This window comes from Limanda limanda, chromosome 4 (assembly GCF_963576545.1).
Source record: "Limanda limanda chromosome 4, fLimLim1.1, whole genome shotgun sequence".
Classification (NCBI taxonomy): domain Eukaryota; kingdom Metazoa; phylum Chordata; class Actinopteri; order Pleuronectiformes; family Pleuronectidae; genus Limanda; species Limanda limanda.
In genome coordinates this window covers 4,593,959-4,617,608 of record NC_083639.1, presented here as the reverse complement: position 1 = coordinate 4,617,608, position 23,650 = coordinate 4,593,959, and the positions used below count along the sequence as shown (strand labels likewise).

The window sequence follows — 23,650 nt, the reverse complement described above, 5'->3', positions numbered from 1 at the left end:
GAGCATAACAAGTAATGAATAAACTGACAGGAAAAAATGTCAGAACTGTTCATGACAATATCTGCTAGTTTCCCATTGCAATGCAAGTGCAGCAAAATAGGAAAACCTCAATAAAGATTACAAAATAATCTTTCTCTCCATGGAATGAATGATGAAACAAAAGTTGTGCAAGAAGTGATTATACACAGATTACACACTAAATTCCCAAGAAGATCCTCTTTGCTTATCTTCTCAATCCTTTGTGGGGTCTGGCCCTAGGGGCTATATAACCATAGCTGCGGTATTAAGTTTTAGAGCAGACCCTTGGCTGCATTAACAGCACTCCCAGGTTACTCTACTGCCAATCCAAATCCTAACAAAGCAAAGATGGAGAACGGCACAGAGGGCAAGAACTTCTACATCCCCATGAACAACAGGACGGGGCTAGTTAGGAGTCCATATGAATATACACAGTATTATTTGGCGGATCCATGGCAATTCAAGTTACTGGCTTTCTACATGTTCTTCCTGATCTGCACTGGCTTCCCCATCAACGCTCTCACTCTGCTGGTCACAGCCCAAAACAAGAAGCTACGACAACCTCTCAACTTCATCCTGGTCAACCTGGCTGTGGCCGGACTCATCATGGTGTGCTTTGGATTCACTGTCGCGTTTTATTCTTCTCTAATGGGCTATTTCTCCTTGGGACCAATGGGTTGTGCAATTGAAGGATTCATGGCAACGCTTGGAGGTACAAATTGGGAAAGTGATTATTTGTCTTTATCACACATGTAGATTGTCTGGATTGCAGGATCAGAAGATTCCATAACTCCATCTTTTCTCTTTTCTTCCCAACAGGTCAAGTGTCTCTGTGGTCCCTTGTGGTTCTGGCTATTGAGAGATATATTGTTGTCTGTAAACCCATGGGAAGCTTCAAATTTACATCCACCCACGCTGCAACAGGTTGTGCCTTCACCTGGGTCATGGCTGCCTCCTGCGCTATTCCTCCTCTGGTTGGCTGGTCAAGGTATTAAACTACTTACCAATAACGGATCACATGACCTCTTGTCCACATCAAGGAGAGCAGGATTATCATTTTTTACTGATTCTTTCCACTTCAGAATTATCACTGTTGTCTAGATTAATAGATAAATTAAGAGTTAATGTAATGGAAGGGAAATTTTGGACCATGGATACAGACTCAAGTCTTCAAAGTAGCTCAAACAATATATCCAGTTTTAGATAATTGTAAAAATGCAAGTGTAAACAGAATGCAAACAATATGATTTAAAAAGCATCAACCCTGAGCCTGACATGTGCTTAACTTTAGGTCCCACTTACATATATAATTTCTATCCAAGTACAGAAATCCCCAGTTACATACTAGTATTTTTGGTCGGACACAAAGGTTATGATTTATAATGTTAACACTGATATCATGTATTTAATGCTATATGTCTTGTATTTACAGGTACATCCCTGAGGGTATTCAGGTCTCCTGTGGACCAGACTACTACACTATGGCTCCAGGCTACAACAATGAATCATTTGTCTTGTACATGTTCACCTGCCACTTCTGTGTCCCTGTCTTTACCATCTTCTTCACTTATGGAAACTTAGTGTGCACAGTGAAGGCGGTAAGTGACATGTGTCTAGTGTGATGTTTGTAAAGGCATCTTTTAAACTGATCTTAGATAGAATATTAGCTGTTGAGGAAAAGCTACTCATTGTGTGTGGTTGATCCTGTTTTAATGGGACATGAACAAGATGTGCATAACACAAATAACTGATAATGGCTCAATTTGCAGGCTGCAGCTCAGCAACAGGACTCAGCATCCACCCAGAAGGCTGAGAGGGAAGTGACACGCATGTGCATCCTGATGGTGCTGGGCTTCCTCGTGGCCTGGACCCCATATGCAAGCTTTGCTGCCTGGATCTTCTTCAACAAGGGAGCTGCCTTCTCAGCCATGGCCATGGCCATCCCTGCCTTCTTCTCAAAGACCTCAGCGCTGTTCAACCCTATTATCTATGTGCTGTTGAACAAACAGGTACAATGCTTGTAGTGTTTGGAGTCTGTGTACTTTATAACTTCTTTATAACAACAGCAGGCAGACAACAATGACATTTTTAAGCATGTATAACTGTATTTGTGAATATGTCCTTACAAAGTTTTTAGAACATTATACACATGAGGAAGTTGTTTACTGTCAGGTTTCATAAATGTGTCTAAAGCACATGAAGTCAAGAACATGAGACAAGATCAATTTACTGGATTTCTTTCAGGGCTTTCAGCTTCATCTTGTGGCTTCTTAAGAGCTTCCTCCGTTTTCATTAATGTGTGAAGATACAATAAATAAATGTGCCATTAAAAGTCTAACTATAACAATTGATTCTATTTTAGTTATAGTTGTTTTTAAAGTGCGCTATGCAACATACATTTCTTTTGAAATACTGAAAACTTTCCGTTGTTAATTGTTTTGTTTTTGTTCTGCATTCATTGATTATAGATTTTTTTATTGTACAATATTCTCTATTTTCAGTTCCGTAACTGCATGCTGACCACTGTTGGAATGGGCGGTATGGTGGAGGATGAGACCTCAGCATCAACCAGCAAGACAGAAGTGTCCTCTGTTTCCTAAACACAGACCATTCCCTACAACTCTGACAGATTTTTCTCATGGACTAAAAACATTTCAACACAGACTGTCGTATCACTTGGTTCCATTGTTCAAGACATACTGCAGGTTGCTAAAAGTCCCCTGAAAGCTGTTGCACATGGTACAATAGGGTCTGATGTCCGGTACAGTGTGTGGAGCTGAAGGTGGAAAATAAGTTAAAGTAGTTTTGCTGTTAACCCAAAGGATGAATGTTATCAGGCAGTTGATCGATCCCTGTGAGGGACAGGAGTGCCATCAGTAGCATCATCCCCTTCACAAAGATGAACCAGCATTTACTTTCTTCTGAACGTTCTTCTTATTTTTTGAGGGCCAAAATTGCTTTTCTTGGTCAATTTTATATATATATTTTATAAATACTTATGGCATTGTAAATGTAGGTAAATAAATGGATGTATCAAAAAATTGTCTGTTTATGTTTTTTAACACACCTTTTATAAAAAAGTTTGGGTCATTTGTATTTTTTAACAGCGTCATACAGTCATTTTCTATTTGCACACATTAGAAAAGTTTATAATTTGAATTAGGATTAGCTGATGAAGAGGATAAATGTCCCTTCTTGGAGTCCACAAAATTTTTTTTATTATTATTTTAGATTAGCCTATTATATTCATATCCATATACACTATAATACATACATGAATACACATGTAGAAATCATATGCATACATGTATATCAGAATCTTACTACATATACAGTATATAGATTTAGAAGTGGTATTTGTATGTGCCCTTCAAGCCAACCTTTAAGAGGTTCTTAGGACACAAAAGACAAAAAGCAATGATCATAAGAATGATTTAATAAAATCCTGTTTAGTTTTAAGTCAAACAGTTATATAACAGTTTTATAAATCAAAAAGTTATACACACGTAGACAAAATTGTTGGTACTCTTCCGTTAAAGAAAGAAAAACCAACAATGGTCACTGAAATAACTTGAAACTGACAAAAGTAATAATAAATAAAAATTTAGTGAAAATTAACCAATTAAAATCAAACATTACTTTTGAATTGTAGTTCAACAGAATCATTTAAAAATTAAATTGTCAGTTTCAAGTTATTTCAGTGACCATTGTGGGTTTTTCTTTCTTTAACGGAAGGGTACCAACCTTCCATGTCTGTATAACCAAACATCATTATTGTCCTTCATTGTCCTTCACACTCTGGAGGAACCTGGGGTCATTCGGAGTGTGCAGGACACTATGAAGGACAGAAAAAAACTGAACCCAGTGGTAAGAGGACTAGCTTGTTAATGACCAAACCTCTGGAGGAAGTGGTTCAAAGGATGATGTAAGATGAACTCTTACATGACACTGTGGATGCCCTTAGCATCTCCTTCAGCAGCAGACTGCTGCACCACAGAGTGAGAAGAAACACTACTGCAGGGCCTTCATATCCACTGCTGTCAGGCTCTATACACCATCCATAACCTTAAATAAATACTGGCTTGTTTTTTCTCTTCTTACAATCTACTTATGACTTTCACTATTTTTAACTAAAAACTTGTTTTTGTGCATTTGTTTCCTCTGGCCATTACCTGTGTATCACATCACATTATATTATTCAGGTATTCATGTATTTTTTTGCCTATCAACATCACCTTATGCTTTTATATTCTTGTGCAATTATCCTGTACCACTGCACTTTACTACAATTGAGATGTTTTAATTTAACAATGTTTTTCTGTAGTAAAAGGTGTATTTATATACATATTTTGTTAAATTTACTTTTAACTTTAAACTTCTTTTATATTAATTTTATCTTGTGTACCAAATTTTTGAGTTGTCTGCAGTTTTATCTTATCTTATCTTTCATTCACATGATAAATATATATGTCATAAAAATATATATTGTCATAAAAACTAAAAACTCAAAATCCTTTCCAATGTCTGGAAATACTTAGAAAATTTGAAATTTAGAAATTATAAATTTGTTTATTATACAAATTCGTACATTGCGAAATTTTATATATATATATATATATATATATATATATATATAATTTATAATATATATATATATATATAAAGCTTTGTACAATTGTTCACATCAAATTTTGGAGTTATAACAAATCATGTTTATGATCATACTTTTTTATCTTTGTGCCATAAGAAACTCTTAAATGTTGGCATATGAGGCATAGCTGAAGTTTGCACACTACAATGTGTTAGAGGTCATCAGTTGTGTGGTAAATGTTGTTGTTTTAAAATAACAAAAGTACAACCTCTAAATTAGGTAAACATCAGTTAGTTCAAAATTGCAAAGAGATGTATTGGTTCTCTAGATAAGTCCAAGTTTTCAAACTCAAGCCAAACTGAAGTGACAGAAAAAGAGTTGTAAAGTTAAAACTGTTTACTTACAGAGCCGATTATTATCGGGTCTTAACATGAATTAACAAGGCTTACACAAACACTTTTTTTAATCCCCTGTAATCTACCTCTTGCAGAGTATAAAGCTAACCCCTAGACCTGAAATCCATTGTACGCTGAGAGGACTAACACTGCTTTGGGCAAACTCCGTCAGTCCTTTGACCAAGAGAAGATGGAGAACGGCACGGAAGGCAAGAACTTCTACATCCCCATGAACAACAGGACGGGGCTTGTGAGGAGTCCTTTTGAATATCCACAGTACTACCTGGGGGATCCCATATTCTTCAAATTTCTTGCTGTCTACATGTTTTTCCTGATATGCACTGGCTTCCCCATCAACGCTCTCACTCTGGTAGTTACGGCGCAGAACAAGAAACTCAGGCAACCTCTCAACTTCATCCTGGTCAACCTGGCTGTGGCCGGACTCATCATGGTCTGCTTTGGATTCACCATCACCTTTGTCACTGCTATTAATGGATATTTTGTTTTTGGACCGTTGGGTTGTGCCATTGAGGGATTCATGGCTACTCTGGGAGGTATGATATAGTAGCAACTTTTATAAATGTTACTGAATACCGTTGCTTTTGTCTTGGAAAATCCTTTTTATAAATTTTTCTCTAAAAAAAATCGAAAGGGTCTCGTGCAACTACAGTCATAAACACATGTATTCTGTTCTTTCATTATTTCCCAGGTCAAGTTGCTCTCTGGTCTCTGGTCATCCTGGCTGTTGAGAGATACATTGTTGTCTGCAAACCCATGGGAAGCTTCAAGTTCACTGCAACTCATGCAGGAGTTGGAGTTTTATTCACCTGGATCATGGCTCTATCTTGTGCTGTCCCTCCACTGGTTGGCTGGTCCAGGTAATATCAAAGATCTCTCCTTAAACACTAAAACTGCATCCATGTGATGAGTTCAGGCTTCTTATTACAGCTAATATACAGAAAACCAAACTTAGTGCTCAGTCAACAAACACAAAACCTCAGGACAGACTAACATTCATATTGTCCACTTTTGTGGAGTCAGCAATCGGAACCCTCCGCCCTACTGCTAAAACAAGTAAGTTTCTTACTATCATCAGATGAAGACCCACAGTGTGTGTCGCAGTGCAATATGCAATTCATATGAGAAATCATATCCTATCAACCCAAGTTTCACAGTATTACCTTCAAAATTACCTTCTCCCGCTCTTTTCTGAGTATGATAAATCTGAATGTCTGTTTGCTTCTGAAGAGAAGCTAAACCTAAAAGAATTTGATAACATTCATTAAAAACTCCATTACTCCATAGAGACTTAAAGTTTTCTTGTGCATTACCTTTCCTCGGTGTATACCTCCCCAGAGCTCATTCATAGACCAGTTTGAAATGATTTTCTCTTGTCTCCCACAGGTACATCCCCGAGGGCATGCAGTGCTCCTGCGGACCAGACTACTACACTCTGGCTCCAGGCTTCAACAATGAATCCTACGTCATGTACATGTTCACCTGCCACTTCTGTGTCCCAGTGGGCACCATCTTTTTCACCTATGGAAGCCTTGTGCTTACAGTCAAAGCTGTAAGTCGTGCTCTATATCACGAACAGTACTGTAACGCTGGATAAACTCACCTGCACATTGACCTTAGTGGTTACACCCACTTTTATTGAAACAGCTATTATCTTAGGTGTTTTTAAGGACTCAGAAAAGCATTAAATTGGTAGTAGTACACCAAGCAGACATGTTGCTGAGCTAGTAGCTTGTTAGCTACCACAGGCTAACCCAACAAACAACACTAACTAGTGCATTGGCCGACTGTCCTGCTACCACTTGAACAGACATGCGGACCGTGTAACTTACCGATCAGAGACATCCTGTTGAAACCGACTGAGACAGATTGAGACCGGTGATAGGCCTGGTCACGTGTCACTCAAAGTGCAGTCAGCCAATCAGAGGAGGGGCTTATAAATAATTTAAAAGGCAGGCGAGAGAGGCAGCAGACAGGATATGGAAATAAATATTGCAGCAGTTTTTTTCCCGACTTTAAACTACTGATATATCCTCTCAGGGTTACCAATACCTACAAATTAAAAGTGTAAAATATGTGCCCTATAATTAAAACATTCTGTTCTGTAAATCCTGATGATGTTGTGTGTTCCTCAAACCCTTCAGGCTGCATCCCAGCAGCAGGAGTCAGAGTCCACCCAGAAGGCTGAGAGGGAAGTGACACGCATGTGCATCCTGATGGTGCTGGGCTTCCTCGTGGCCTGGACCCCATATGCAAGCTTTGCTGCCTGGATCTTCTTCAACAAGGGAGCTGCCTTCTCAGCTACAGCCATGGCCATCCCTGCCTTCTTCTCAAAGAGCTCAGCGCTGTTCAACCCTATTATCTATGTGCTGTTTAACAAACAGGTCAGTCTGTCACTGAACTGTAGCAACTGTAAGTGCAGAACCCAGGTCTTTGGTCCATGTTACATAAGAACCACAATTAAGTCACTCAATAAGTTGCAATTTTGGATAATTTTTACTTTGTCCAGTTTTTCAAAGGTTCAGATTAACAATTTACTAAGACCTTGCAGTGTTGTTGTACAGGCTTGTGACAAGCAGGAGGCCCAATAGTTACGATTTCACATGTGATTCATAGCTGCTCTTGTAAAGTGAGCCGGACTGTGATAAGTCCTTTTGATCCATTTCTAATACGTCAATGGTCAAATTTAGAAAAAGTTTTTGAAGACTATAGTTGAAGATGATATATGCAGCTCTTTTCTAACGAGAACTTAAAACTTGTCCTTCATGAGAAACCGACAACTTGAAAGAGATTACCATTAATAGCTTATTACATTTTTCCACATTTTTAAGTCCCTCATTTGTTTATTGCTTTTCTACAACCACCGGAGGAAGGAGTTCATTCTTAGCTTTAAAAACAACTTTAACAATTCTGCTGTTGCTTTTAATATGGTATTTATAATGATATTTTATTAGTTGATTTGATCACACAGAGTTACTTCTTGTGAGACAAGTTTAAATTGTTTGGTTTCTTACCTCTATATGTTTCCTCCCTTTCAGTTTCGTAACTGCATGCTGACCACTGTTGGAATGGGCGGTATGGTTGAGGATGAGACCTCAGTATCAACCAGCAAGACAGAGGTGTCCTCTGTCGCTTAAGAACAACAACTACACTTCTGCAAATGTCCACCCTCCTGATGTCGTTCTGATTCTCAACGGCCAACTTGGAATGGAAATAAGCGAATGGGTACAAACAAACAACCTTTTCAGCAACAAAATGGATACTCACCTCAGATTACACGCCAGTGGTTGCGTTTAACCACAGAGGTTCTTTATTTTTGTGTGTGCGAGATTCAAACAGGACTCTGACATCATCTGAACCACACCTGGAAAAGAAACTCTCCTGAATCACAGTCTCAAGTGTTTAGTTGTGATAAATGATGATGATCACACATGCTTGTGATATGTTTGAATGGATGAGTGGGACGAAATCCCCTTTGTATATTTATGACATCGTGGGGTCGGTATATATGTTGACCCATGTCATAAAATGTTGTATATATTTTGTAAACACCAAAAGTGTAGAAAGAAGTTATTAAACGCATGCACAAAAACAATTCTGATTGTCTTTGATGTTTTCAACATTTAAACTGTTCAGGTGATGTTAATTGGGCTGTGAATGTGTGCTTCCTGTTTAGTTAATCCCATTTATCCTGTAGCTAATCTGCAGACACTGACCACTGATTTGTAATTGCTGATAAGTAGCATTATTTGATCATTTGCAAGAACCAATTAGAAAGCACCCTCGGGTTAGTGGTTGTCAAAACTATCAATATCCACATTTTTATTTATTAATTGAAAACTTGAATCCTACAAATATCAAGGCATTGAAATCATGAGGAGCACAAACAAATAACAAGGCAAATTATGCACAAATGAAAACGCATAAAATATTAATAATTTAAAAGTAAAAAGGACAAGTGAATGAGTACGTAAATAAATTCCAATTTGAGTTATTTTTAGTACCACTAGAGTTCCTCATATAGTTTCAGGTCCTCATAAGCTCTGAGAAGAGACTTTGAATGTTTCCCCTCCGTTAGTTTTAAGAACTGAAATGATTGTCGATCAGGTCCCTTCTGAACACAGAGAAGATGGGCTTAGTATCTGGTTGTTAACAATCAGATGACCCTTAATATCTGGGCAGGGAGCTGGATTTCAATTGACAGACAGTTTTAAGTCTTCCCATAAAGTTACAGAGTACATGCAATCAAAAAAAAAAAGTTTTCAGTAGTGTCAACTTTAGAGCCACAAAAGCTGAAGTTATTGTGATCAATATTGAATCTCACTTTTAGCAATTCATGGGGTGGATATAGATCTTGTTAAGAATTTTGAATATCAGGACCCACATTCACATCCACTTGGCTGGCGCCCTACACCTGCAAGAATAATGTATTTAGACAGAAATTAACCGAATACAACTCGACAAACAACTTGTCTTGAGTGCTCACAGGCGCTTACAATATAACAGGAGCATTGTATGACTAAAATATTATTATATAATTAAATTATGTCCGGTCGATCTCGCAGTCTTCACTGTCGATCCCCGAACTCTCTGTACTCACTGGCTTAAGTCGCGCAGCAGATCCGCTGTGTGTCCGTTATTTCACACATGCTGTGTGAGTTGTAGGTTTATCTACTGCATTTCCTTCAAGAACAAGTTGGTTTATATACTAAATTAAATGTCAGGATTCTACGGTATGAAGATGCACATCTTTCGGTCGGTCGATAACAATTAAATCCCCGTTAGAACAAATGAGTGGATTCAGAAGGTGAAACGCTGGAGTGCTTTTACTTTGAAATGGGTCGGAAAGTGTTGTAAACATTTGTGTCATAGACAGATAAACATTGTTGTTTATAGCCGAATAAACAGAGACAATTATCTTTCACCTAAATTTGAACGTTTTCTGATTAATTTATGTTACAAACAAATGGTTGCAACACTTTCTGTACGCCTTTTCAAAATAAAAGCACTCCAGCTTTTCTGTTGATGAAATCCATTCTCTTATTTAAAAGTTTTTTTTTAATGTGAAATATTTGCAGGAGTGGAAGATGCATGGCTTCATGCTGTGTAGTTCTGCTATTTATTTGAGTACAAGGGACTTATTTCCTAGAGGGCAATAATCATATTTGTGGGCCTATTCAAATTAAAGCCTATATGTAAAAACATTGTGCTGAAGTAGCAACTCCTCTGCAGAACATGTTGTGGAAATGAGAAGCTACATATTGTGAATTGTAAAAATGAATTGATATTAATTTAATTATTGTGCATTGAATAGAAAAAGTTGAACAACTGCCCTTCTTTGTGATGTATCACTTGTACATTCAGCCTTCAACAGAAATTGCAAAAATAATAAGTATGATCCTCCCAAGTGGGTTTCTTGGAAGATATCAGGGTGCAAGATCTCGACTTATGTTTGGACGAAAGCCCAGATCGTTTTTCTTGGGCTCGAAAAGGTTGGTGACTACTGATTTAGACAATATGGCTTCAAGTAAAACTCCCATATGGGGCAGTCAAAACATCCCTGAGGGGCCTGACATGATCTTCATACATATAGACTCTGTCCCTGCCCCTTTCTCTATTTGCTTCTACAGAGGGATGAAAGCTGTGGTAAAGCTGATTAGCCGCTCCCAGTGGAGCTAGTGACCTAAAGCCTCCAGTCTTTAAACGTATCCAGTGTCTTATTGTGTCACAGGTGACATGTTGCTAGAAGCCTTTAAGGGATTTGTCCACGGAGCAGTGATTAACGTCCAGAGGATGAATTATATTATTTATAGTCCACCAACAACTTTTACCACTGTTATCAGTTGCAATTATTTTGTCTAGATCCACACAACAGTAATGAGTAGCTCCACTATTATTGTTGATCACTTCAAAAATTTGTTTTGGCATGCTTGATGCAAGTGTTTCCAAAAGGCTAGTGCGAATGTTGCGCCAAGTGGTGAAGACGGCTTCACGAAGAACATCCACTGTCTGGAACTGAAGTCCATTTTTGTAAACTTCCCTTGCCATCCATCCCCAAATGTTCTCAATTGGATTAAGATCAGGGGAACACGCAGGATGGTCCAAAAGAGTGATGCTATTCTCCTGGAAAAAAGTCTTGGTCAGACGGGCATTGTGAATTGGAGCGTTGTCCTGCTGAAAAACCCAGTCGTTACCACACAGACGAGGGCCCTCAGTCATGAGGGATGCCCGCTGCAACATCTCCACATAGCCAGCTGCTGTTTGACACCCCTGCACAACCTGGAGCTCCATTGTTAGGAAAAAGCACCCCAGATCATGATGGCGCCCCCTCCACTGTGCCGCATAGAAAACATCTCAGGTGGCATCTCCTTGTCATGCCAGTAATGTTGGAAGCCATCAGGACCATCAAGGTTAAATTTTTTCTCGTCAGAGAATAAAACTTTCTTCCACCTTTGAATGTCCCATGTTTGGTGCTCCCTTGCAAAGTCTAAACGGGCAATTTTGTGGCGTTGAAGGAGACGTGGCCTTTGAAGACGTTTCTTGTTTTTGAAGCCCTTCCTTCGCAGATGCCGTCTGATGGTTATTGGGCTGCAGTCAGCACCAGTAATGGCCTTAATTTGGGACGAGGATCGTCCCGTGTCTTGACGGACAGCCATTCGGATCCTCCGGCTCAGCGCCGGTGAGATTTTTTTTGGTCTACCACTTGATTTTTTTGTTCCATAACCCTGAGGATCTTTTAAGAAATGCAAAATGACTGTCCAACCTCAGCAGCGATGGCACGTTGTGAGAGGCCTTGTTTATGCAGTTCAACAATCCTACCACGTTCAAAGATGGTGAGCTTTTTTGCCTTTGCCATCAAGAGATCTTCACAGTGTGATTACTTAACAGGAAATGACATGGAATCCAAATTTTTGCACAGATTTTGGCTTTTAAAGGCTGTGGTCTTAAACTTTTGATCAGCTGATGAACAGCCTATTTGAGTTAAATTGTTGTTTTCAATAAATTGCCTGCTCACAACTTTTGGTCTCTTGTTCCCATTTCTTCTTTTTGCATTTTGAAGCTCTACTCAGAACCTTCCTAAGATCCAACAGTGCAAAATGCAAATTCATGCCATTTTTTAACTGGTCTTAAGATTTTGATCAGGAGTGTACATACATGAATACACATGTAGAAATCATATGCATACATGTATATCAGAACCTTACTACATATACAGTATATAGATTTAGAAGTGGTATTTGTATGTGCCCTTCAAGCCAACCTTTAAGAGGTTCTTAGGACACAAAAGACAAAAAGCAATGATCATAAGAATGATTTAATAAAATCCTGTTTAGTTTTAAGTCAAACAGTTATATAACAGTTGTTATACATGTAGACAAAATTGTTGGTACCCTTCTGTTAAAGAGAGAAAAACCAACAATGGTCACTGAAATAACTTTTCTTTTTAACGGAAGGGTACCAACCTTCCATGTCTGTATAACCAATCATCATTATTGTCCTTCATTGTCCTTCACACTCTGGAGGAACCTGGGGTCATTCGGAGTGTGCAGGACACTATGAAGGACAGAAAAAAAACTGAACCCAGTGGTAAGAGGACTAGCTTGTTAATGACCAAACCTCTGGAGGAAGTGGTTCAAAGGATGATGTAAGATGAACTCTTACATGACACTGTGGATGCCCTTAGCATCTCCTTCAGCAGCAGACTGCTGCACCACAGAGTGAGAAGAAACACTCCTGCAGGGCCTTCATATCCACTGCTGTCAGGCTCTATACACCATCCATAACCTTAAATAAATACTGGCTTGTTTTTTCTCTTCTTACAATCTACTTATGACTTTCACTATTTTTAACTAAAAACTTGTTTTTGTACATTTGTTTCCTCTGGCCATTACCTGTGTATCACATCACATTATATTATTCAGGTATTCATGTATTTTTTTGCCTATCAACATCACCTTATGCTTTTATATTCTCGTGCAATTATCCTGTACCACTGCACTTTACTACAATTGTGATGTTTTGATTTAACAATGTTTTTCTGTAGTAAAAGGTGTATATTATATACATATTTTGTATTTTTACATTTACTTTTAACTTTAAACTTCTTTTATATTAATTTTATCTTGTGTACCACATTTTTGAATTGTCTGCAGATTTATCTTATCTTATCTTTTATTCACATGATAAATATATATTTCATAAAAATATATATTGTCATAAAAACTCAAAACTCAAAATCCTTTCCAATGTCTGGAAATACTTAGAAAATTTGAAATTTATAAATTATACATTTTGTTTATTATACAAATTCGTACATTGCTAAATTATATATATATAAAGCTTTGTACAAATGTACACATCAAATTTTGGAGTTATAACAAATCATGCTTATGATCATACTTTTTTATCTTTGTGCCATAAGAAACTCTTAAATGCTGGCATATGACATATTCTGCTCTTAACTTAATCAACAGCATAGCTGAAGTTTGCACACTACAATGTGTTAGAGGTCATCAGTTGTGTGGTAAATGTTGTTGTTTTAAAATAACAAAAGTACAACCTCTAAATTTGAGTTTTTTATTAGGGAGGTAAACATCAGTTAGTTCAAAATTGCAAAGAGATTTATTGGTTCTCTAGATAAGTCCAAGTTTTCAAGCTGAAGCCAAACTGAAATTACAGAAAAAGATTTGTAAAGTTAAAACTGTTTACTTACAGAGCCGATTATTATCGGGTCTTAACATGAATTAACAAGGCTTACACAAACACTTTTTTTCAATCCCCTGTAATCTACCTCTTGCAGAGTATAAAGCTAACACCTAGACCTGAATCCATCGTACGCTGAGAGGACTAACACTGCTTTGGGCAAACTCCGTCAGTCCTTTGACCAAGAGAAGATGGAGAACGGCACGGAAGGCAAGAACTTCTACATCCCCATGAACAACAGGACGGGGCTTGTGAGGAGTCCTTTTGAATATCCACAGTACTACCTGGGGGATCCCATATTCTTCAAATTTCTTGCTGTCTACATGTTTTTCCTGATATGCACTGGCTTCCCCATCAACGCTCTCACTCTGGTAGTTACGGCGCAGAACAAGAAACTCAGGCAACCTCTCAACTTCATCCTGGTCAACCTGGCTGTGGCCGGACTCATCATGGTCTGCTTTGGATTCACCATCACCTTTGTCACTGCTATTAATGGATATTTTGTTTTTGGACCGTTGGGTTGTGCCATTGAGGGATTCATGGCTACTCTGGGAGGTATGATATAGTAGCAACTTTTATAAATGTTACTGAATACCGTTGCTTTTGTCTTGGAAAATCCTTTTTATTAATTTTTCTCTAAAAAAAATCGAAAGGGTCTCGTGCAACTACAGTCATAAACACATGTATTCTGTTCTTTCATTATTTCCCAGGTCAAGTTGCTCTCTGGTCTCTGGTCATCCTGGCTGTTGAGAGATACATTGTTGTCTGCAAACCCATGGGAAGCTTCAAGTTCACTGCAACTCATGCAGGAGTTGGAGTTTTATTCACCTGGATCATGGCTCTATCTTGTGCTGTCCCTCCACTGGTTGGCTGGTCCAGGTAATATCAAAGATCTTTCCTTAAACACTAAAACTGCATCCATGTGATGAGTTCAGGCTTCTTATTACAGCTAATATACAGAAAACCAAACTTAGTGCTCAGTAAACAAACACAAAACCTCAGAACAGACTAACATTAATATTGTCCACTTTTGTGGAGTCAGCAATCGGAACCCTCCGCCCTACTGCTAAAACAAGTAAGTTTCTTACTATCATCAGATGAAGACCCACAGTGTGTGTCGCAGTGCAATATGCAATTCATGTGAGAAATCATACCATATCAACCCAAGTTTCACAGTATTGCTTTGAGTGGTCTTCATCAGACTAGAAAAGCGCTATATAAATACGAATCCATTTACCATTATTACCTTCAAAATTACCTTCTCCCGCTCTTTTCTGAGTATGATAAATCTGAATATCTGTTTGCTTCTGAAGAGAAGCTAAACCTAAAAGAATTTGATAACATTCATTAAAAACTCCATTTCTCCATAGAGACTTAAAGTTTTCTTGTGCATTACCTTTCCTCGGTGTATACCTCCCCAGAGCTCATTCATAGACCAGTTTGAAATTATTTTCTCTTGTCTCCCACAGGTACATCCCCGAGGGCATGCAGTGCTCCTGCGGACCAGACTACTACACTCTGGCTCCCGGCTTCAATAATGAATCCTACGTCATGTACATGTTCACCTGCCACTTCTGTGTCCCAGTGGGCACCATCTTTTTCACCTATGGAAGCCTTGTGCTCACAGTCAAAGCTGTAAGTCGTGCTCTATATCACGAAAAGTACTGTAACGCTGGATAAACTCACCTGCACATTGACTTCAGTGGTTACACCCACTTTTATTGAAACAGCTATTATCTTAGATGTTTTTAAGGACTCCGAAAAGCATTAAATTGGTAGTAGTACACCAAGCAGACATGTTGCTGAGCTAGTAGCTTGTTAGCTTCCACAGGCTTACCCAACAAACAACACTAACTAGTGCATTGGCCGACTGTCCTGCTACCACTTGAACAGACAAGCGGACCGTGTAACTTACCGATCAGAGACATCCAACTGAGACAGATTGAGACCGGTGATAGGCCTGGTCACGTGTCACTCAAAGTGCAGTCAGCCAATCAGAGGAGGGGCTTATAAATAATTTAAAAGGCAGGCGAGAGAGGCAGCAGACAGGATATGGAAATAAATATTGCAGCAGTTTTTTTCCCGACTTTAAAATACTGATATATCCTCTCAGGGTTACCAATACCTCAAATTAAAAGTGTAAAATATGTGCCTTATAATTAAAACATTCTGTTCTGTGAATCCTGATGATGTTGTGTGTTCCTCAAACCCTTCAGGCTGCATCCCAGCAGCAGGAGTCAGAGTCCACCCAGAAGGCTGAGAGGGAAGTGACACGCATGTGCATCCTGATGGTGCTGGGCTTCCTCGTGGCCTGGACCCCATATGCAAGCTTTGCTGCCTGGATCTTCTTCAACAAGGGAGCTGCCTTCTCAGCTACAGCCATGGCCATCCCTGCCTTCTTCTCAAAGAGCTCAGCGCTGTTCAACCCTATTATCTATGTGCTGTTTAACAAACAGGTCAGTCTGTCACTGAACTGTAGCAACTGTAAGTGCAGAACCCAGGTCTTTGGTCCATGTTACATAAGAACCACAATTAAGTCACTTAATAAGTTGCAATTTTGGATAATTTTTACCTGGAATCTTTGTCCAGTTTTTTAAAGGTTCATATTAACAATTTACTAAGACCTTCAATCAATCAATCAATCAAGTTTTATTTGTATAGCCCACATTCACAAATAACAATTCGTCTCATGGGGCTTTAACGTTGTGTGACATCCTCTGTCCTTAACCCTCAACAAGAGTAAGGAAAAACTACTAAAAACCCTTTTCACAGATAAAAATATGTAGAAACCTCAGAGAGAGCCACATGTGAGGGATCCCTCTCTCAGGACGGACAGAAGTGCAATAGATGTCAGGTGTAAGAAAACATCATCAGGATTTTTAGCAGCATCCATGAGGTTAAACATTTTTCAATACTTGCAGTGTTGTTGTACAGGCTTGTGACAAGCAGGAGGCCCAATAGGTACGATTTCACGTGTGATTCTTGTAAAGTGAGCCGGACTGTGATAAGTCCTTTTGATCCATTTCTAATAAGTCAATGGTCAAATTTAGAAAAAGTTTTTGAAGACTACAGTTGAAGATGATGTAATCCAGATTCCCTGCATCTCTTTTCTAACAAGAACTTAAAACTTGTCCTGCATGAGAAACCGACAACTTGAAAGAGATTGCCATTAATAACTTATTACATTTTTCCACATTTTTAAGTCCCTCATTTGTTTATTGCTTTTCTACAACCACCGGAGGAAGGAGTTCATTCTTAGCTTTAAAAACAACTTTAACAATTCTGCTATTGCTTTTAATATGGTATTCATAGTGATATTTTATTAGTTGATTTGATCACACAGAGTTACTTCTTGTGAGACAAGTTTAAAATTGTTTGGTTTCTTACCTCTATATGTTTCCTCCCTTTCAGTTTCGTAACTGCATGCTGACCACTGTTGGAATGGGCGGTATGGTTGAGGATGAGACCTCAGTATCAACCAGCAAGACAGAGGTGTCCTCTGTCGCTTAAGAACAACAACTACACTTCTGCAAATGTCCACCCTCCTGATGTCGTTCTGATTCTCAACGGCCAACTTGGAATGGAAATAAGCGAATGGGTACAAACAAACAACCTTTTCAGCAACAAAATGGATACTCACCTCAGATTACACGCCAGTGGTTGCGTTTAACCACAGAGGTTCTTTATTTTTGTGTGTGCGAGATTCAAACAGGACTCTGACATCATCTGAACCACACCTGGAAAAGAAACTCTCCTGAAACACAGTCTCAAGTGTTTAGTTGTGATAAATGATGATGATCACACATGCTTGTGATATGTTTGAATGGATGAGTGGGACAAAATCCCCTTTGTATATTTATGACATCGTGGGGTCGGTATATATGTTGACCCATGTCATAAAATGTTGTATATATTTTGTAAACACCAAAAGTGTAGAAAGAAGTTATTAAACGCATGCACAAAAACAATTCTGATTGTCTTTGATGTTTTCAACATTTAAACTGTTCAGGTGATGTTAATTGGGCTGTGAATGTGTGCTTCCTGTTTAGTTAATCCCATTTATCCTGTAGCTAATCTGCAGACACTGACCACTGATTTGTAATTGCTGATAAGTAGCATTATTTGATCATTTGCAAGAACCAATTAGAAAGCACCCTCGGGTTACGTGGTTGTCAAAACTATCAATATCCACATTTTTATTTATTAATTGAAAACTTGAATCCTACAAATATCAAGGCATTGAAATCATGAGGAGCACAAACAAATAACAAGGCAAATTATGCACAAATGAAAACGCATAAAATAATAATAATTTAAAAGTAAAAAGGACAAGTGAATGAGTACGTAAATAAATTCCAATTTGAGTTATTTTTAGTACCACTAGAGGTCCTCATATAGTTTCAGGTCCTCATAAGCTCTGAGAAGAGACTTTGAATGTTTCCCCTCCGTTAGTTTTAAGAACTGAAATGATTGTCGATCAGGTCCCTTCTGAACACAGAGAAGATGGGCTTAGTATCTGGTTGTTAACAATCAGATGACCCTTAATATCTGGGCAGGGAGCTGGATTTCAATTGACAGACAGTTTTAAGTCTTCCCATAAAGTTACAGAGTACATGCAATCAAAAAAAAAAGTTTTCAGTAGTGTCAACTTTAGAGCCACAAAAGCTGAAGTTATTGTGATCAATATTGAATCTCACTTTTAGCAATTCATGGGGTGGATATAGATATTGTTAAGAATTTTGAATATCAGGACCCACATTCACATCCACTTGGCTGGCGCCCTACAGCTGTATTAAGACAGAAATTAACCGAATACAACTCGACAAACAACTTGTCTTGAGTGCTCACAGGCGCTTACAATATAACAGGAGCATTGTATGACTAAAATATTATTATATAATTAAATTATGTCCGGTCGATTTCGCAGTCTTCACTGTCGATCCCCGAACTCTCTGTACTCACTGGCTGAAGTCGCGCAGCAGATCCGCTGTGTGTCCGTTATTTCACACATGCTGTGTGAGTTGTAGGTTTATCTACTGCATTTCCTTCAAGAACAAGTTGGTTTATATACTTAATTAAATGTCAGGACTCTACGGTATGAAGATGCACATATTTCGGTCGGTCGATAACAATCAAATCCCCGTTAGAACAAATGAGTGGATTCAGAAGGTGAAACGCTGGAGTGCTTTTACTTTGAAACGGGTCAGAAAGTGTTGTAAACATTTGTGTCATAGACAGATAAACATTGTTGTTTATAGCCGAATAAACAGAGACAATTATCTTTCACCTAAATTTGAACGTTTTCTGATTAATTTATGTTACAAACAAATGGTTGCAACACTTTCTGTATGCCTTTTCAAAATAAAAGCACTCCAGCTTTTCTCTTATTTAAAAGTTTTTTTTTAATGTGAAATATTTGCAGGAGTGGAAGATGCATGGCTTCATGCTGTGTAGTACTGCTATTTATTTGAGTACAAGGGACTTATTTCCTAGAGGGCAATAATCATATTTGTGGGCCTATTCAAATCAAAGCCTATATGTAAAAACATTATGCTGAAGTAGCAACTCCTCTGCAGAAAATGTTGTGGAAATGAGAAGCTACATATTGTGAATTGTAAAAATGAATTGATATTAATTTAATTATTGTGCATTGAATAGAAAAAGTAAAAAAACAACTGCCCTTCTTTGTGATGTATCTCTTATACATTCAGCCTTCAACAGAAATTGCAAAAATAATAAGTATGATCCTCCCAAGTGGGTTTCTTGGAAGATATCAGGGTGCAAGATCTTGGCTTATGTTTGGACGAAAGCCCAGATCGTTTTTCTTGGGCTCGAAAAGGTTGGTGACTACTGATTTAGACAATATGGCTTCAAGTAAAACTCCCATATGGGGCAGTCAAAACAACCCTGAGGGGCCTGACATGATCTTCATACATATAGAGTCTGTCCCTGCCCCTTTCTCTATTTGCCTCTATAGAGGGATGAAAGCTGTGGTAAAGCTGATTAGCCGCTCCCAGTGGAGCTAGTGACCTAAAGCCTCCAGTCTTTAAACGTATCCAGTGTCTTATTGTGTCACAGGTGACATGTTGCTAGAAGCCTTTAAGGGATTTGTCCACGGAGCAGTGATTAACGTCCAGAGGATGAATTATATTATCTATAGTCCACCAACAACTTTTACCACTGTTCTCAGTTGCAATCATTTTGTCTAGATCCACACAACAGGATGTGGTGAAGCCATCATCTGATTATTACACACTGCATCGTTGAGATAATTAAAAAAAAATATTTAAGTTGTCTTGCAATTCATCATTTTCATTGCAGACTGAAATATCTTTTCATGTTTGCTGCTCAATCCTTTGCCTCACCTACGTGCTTTTTGTTTTGTTTTCTTCTATCACTCTTCAGCATCATGGTGAGGGAGCACAAACTCCTCATTGACAATATTCAGACCAGATCACATTATTAACAGTCGGTCAGTTCGCACGACTTCATAGTACTTTCAGACAAGTGTATATTTGGGAAATAACCCTTTACTGACCCCAATAACAGGGTAAAATAGAAACGTCCATGAAATAGTAAGAATATATTCTTCTTTTCAGGGGTTAAATAAATGAATATCTACTCGATGCCCTCTTTGAATGACTGTTAATTGTGAAAGGAAATAAATAATATAACCCCAGTAGGCCTATATACATTAAATTCAGGTCACACACACACACACACACACACACACACACACACACACACACACACGTATATAAATATATATAAGTCCAGTAAAGTATGTACCTGTGACGTCAGCTGAAGAAGGAGCCACACATTGGCCTAGTTCTTCACAGCAGTCACTAAGTTAATCTTTGTGCTAGAACCTGCTGTTCCCCTTCCTCAGGGTCTTATGATCCTCTCACTAGAGGGACAAGCAACAAGAATGACATTTCAACTTTTCGCCTCTAGTGGGCGCTACAGATCTCTGTACACTGGCAAGACATGGAAAACACTTCCCTCCACACAACACTAACAATATGAGCAGTTAAATCAGCTAAATGACTATGTTGTAGGTTATTATGCTGATAATGTTCTGCAGGTTTATGTAACCAAGTATTAATTTAGTATATATATATACATATATTGATGATTTTCTTAATCAATGCTTTCTTCGCTGATACATTACATTGTTGGAATACATATGTGCTGCCCATCTTTTATATTTAATATGAATATCAACATTCACTAGTCTGTTCCACTAAGGTGATTCTGATTTTACATCTGTTTTGGAATAGTCATGTTTCTTACTCCTCATATAACCCTGTTCGTGTTTCCAGGGCCAGTGTGCGTGAGGCTTTTATCACTTGCTCTGTTCTTTTCTTTGCTAAACAGATTAAGCTAAATTGGTTTTGCCACCTTTCAGCCTCAGCCTGTGATGATCCAGTTATCCTGAGAAGCATGTTTTAAGAGGGACTGAGACAGACTCAGCTGTGGAAAAGTGTGAGAAAGATAAATTTCGTTGCATTAAATCTCCTGATAATTAAAATGGTTCCATCTATAAAAACGGATAGATGCAAGTTTTTAAGATGTGAAATCAACACAATATGTGAAAGTCATTTTTTCATGCATGCATTTATTTACCTATGCTATATTTTGTATATACAATGTTTACAATTCATGATGACCACCTCAGCAAGTGACAAAAATAGAATTTACATGGTATATAGTTGCTCGTTTTGAAAATACAGTACAAAATGTGAAATATTGTGGCATTTGAAACACATAATGTTGGGGTTACATATTTTCAATGGTGCCAAATAGCTCGACCGTATCGGGGAGTTCTGTGCCTCGGACGAAAGGGGAGAGTCAAAATGAGCATCCATATACATGTGTTCACAGATTTTACCATTATTTGCATTGATTTTGAATTCACATTGATTTCCAACATGCTTCAAATAAAAGGTGAAAAAAAAATGCAGTTCATGAGTTTGTTCCTGGAGCCGTTCATCACTGGTCAAGTAGTTCAGACGTCCCTGAACGTTACTCAGTCCACATTGAGGATTATTCCAGATTGAAGAGACAGTGGAAAGGAAAATGTCCAGGTCAATGAAAATGTCTTTTTGTTTAAGAGACTGAGGACACTTCTGTTTTGCTGGCAGACACTGAGGATTCATCCTCCACCATGCCTCCCATTCCAATAGCACTCAGCATGCAGTTACGGAACTGAAGAGGTGCAAGAAAGAAGAGAAACATTAAAATATAAAACATTCAATGTTCTCAATTGTGGGTTCAAACACTGAAAATAAAGGTAGCATATTTTTTTCATGAACCTACCTGTTTGTTGAACAGCACGTAGATCACAGGGTTGTAGAGAGCTGAGCTCTTAGCAAAGAAGGCAGGGATGGATGCAGTCATGGCGGTGAAGGCAGCTCCCTTGTTCAAGAAGATCCAGCCAGCGAAAGATGCATATGGCACCCAAGCTACCAGGAAGCCAAAGACCATCAGGACGCACATGCGGGTCACCTCCCTCTCAGCCTTCTGGGTGGACTCTGACTCCTGCTGCTGGGCTGCAGCCTGAAGTGTTTGAGAAAATTCACAGAACAGAATGTTTTGTTTTCAAGCTTTAAATGAAAAGCAACTATACTAGCAACCATTTAATTTCTTCAGGATTTAGCTAAGAAGTCAACATCTCAAATATTTAAAAATTCGACTTACGGCTTTGACTGTCAGCACCAGGCTTCCGTAAGTGAAGAAAATCACAAAGACTGGAAGGAAGAAGTGGACGACAAACATGTACATGACGTAGGATTCATTATTGAAGCCGGGAGCCAGAGTGTAGTAGTCGGGTCCGCATGAGCACTGCATGCCCTCGGGCAGGTACCTGTGGAGAGTGAAGTCAGAGCCATTATTGCAAATAAATAAAACTGAAGTCGTGCAAGAAACTCTGCCATCAAACCAACTATGCTTTTATATTTGTTTCAATGGTTTTAAAACCTTCACTGAATTTACCTGGACCAGCCGAACAGTGGGGGGCCAGCGCATGCGAAAGCCATGATCCAGGTGAAGAGGACTCCAATTCCGGCGTGAGTTCCGGAGAACTTGAAGCTTCCCATGGGTTTGCAGACAACGATGTATCTCTCAACAGCCAGGACGACCAGAGACCAGAGAGCGACTTCACCTGTAGAGGGACAAGAGCAAATCTTTCAGGTTAACTTTCAAGACTTTAATGCAACCCTGGTAGTGAGAATGCATTGATCGACATTTACCTCCGAGTGTGGCCATGAATCCCTCAACTTGGCAGGCAGTGGCTCCCATAATGAAGTAGCCGTTAAAAGCAGAGGTGATGGTGATGGTGAATCCGAAGGCGCACATGATGAGCCCTGCCACGGCCAGGTTGACCAGGATGTAATTGAGAGGTTGCCTGAGTTTCTTGTTCTGAGCTGTGACGAACAACGTCAGACCGTTGATGGGGGTTCCAGTGCAGATCAGGAAAAACATGTAGAAAGCTAGAACTTTGTACATCATGGAGTCCACCATGTAATACTGAGGGTATTCGAAAGGACTTCTAACAATCCCAGTCCTGTTGGACATGGGGATGTAAAAGTTCTTGCCCTCTGTGCCATTGGGCTCGATTCCGCCGTCCCAAACCATCTTCGGTTGCCTGTTGTTTCTATTGAGCTTCTTTGGCTAGAAAAAAACCCAGTAGTGCTGATGGACACAAACTCTAACTGGCGGCCACTGTCTTATATACCCCACCACTAACCTTGTTGTCAAATTGCCAAATGAGATTACAGGATTGTGAGGTGGAACACTAGGTCAGTAATTGCTCTTAACATCCCGGCTAGGACCTGAAGTACTTTGCACCACTTTCCCGGTTCAGCTGAGTTCTCTTAATCCTGATTAAAGAATGTGAAATAAGTTCAGTCAGTATCTTTTAGCA

At 38.8% G+C, this 23,650-nt stretch overlaps 4 protein-coding genes across 4 annotated transcripts; 3 read left to right on the top strand and 1 right to left on the bottom strand.

Annotated features, from left to right (window-relative positions):
* The first annotated feature begins 65 nt into the window (after window positions 1–65).
* LOC132999914 (green-sensitive opsin) lies at window positions 66–3,029 on the top strand. Its single transcript, XM_061069717.1, has 5 exons — window positions 66–730; window positions 838–1,006; window positions 1,451–1,616; window positions 1,788–2,027; window positions 2,520–3,029. Exons 1-5 carry the CDS (start codon window positions 367–369, stop codon window positions 2,616–2,618), a joined length of 1,038 nt encoding a protein of 345 aa, XP_060925700.1. The 5' UTR covers window positions 66–366; the 3' UTR covers window positions 2,619–3,029.
* Window positions 3,030–5,194: 2,165 nt separating this feature from the next.
* LOC132999965 (green-sensitive opsin-like) lies at window positions 5,195–8,159 on the top strand. Its single transcript, XM_061069770.1, has 5 exons — window positions 5,195–5,558; window positions 5,714–5,882; window positions 6,409–6,574; window positions 7,167–7,406; window positions 8,061–8,159. The coding sequence occupies exons 1-5, from the start codon at window positions 5,195–5,197 to the stop codon at window positions 8,157–8,159; spliced, it is 1,038 nt and encodes a 345-aa protein (XP_060925753.1).
* A 5,757-nt stretch (window positions 8,160–13,916) lies between these two features.
* LOC133000667 (green-sensitive opsin-like) lies at window positions 13,917–17,235 on the top strand. Its single transcript, XM_061070620.1, has 5 exons — window positions 13,917–14,280; window positions 14,436–14,604; window positions 15,195–15,360; window positions 15,942–16,181; window positions 17,137–17,235. Exons 1-5 carry the CDS (start codon window positions 13,917–13,919, stop codon window positions 17,233–17,235), a joined length of 1,038 nt encoding a protein of 345 aa, XP_060926603.1.
* A 4,599-nt stretch (window positions 17,236–21,834) lies between these two features.
* LOC133000666 (green-sensitive opsin-like) lies at window positions 21,835–23,361 on the bottom strand. The gene is made up of 5 exons (XM_061070619.1): window positions 22,977–23,361; window positions 22,720–22,888; window positions 22,426–22,591; window positions 22,045–22,284; window positions 21,835–21,933 (listed from the first exon to the last, which is right to left on the bottom strand). The coding sequence occupies exons 1-5, from the start codon at window positions 23,359–23,361 to the stop codon at window positions 21,835–21,837; spliced, it is 1,059 nt and encodes a 352-aa protein (XP_060926602.1).
* Between the last annotated feature and the right edge of the window lie 289 nt (window positions 23,362–23,650).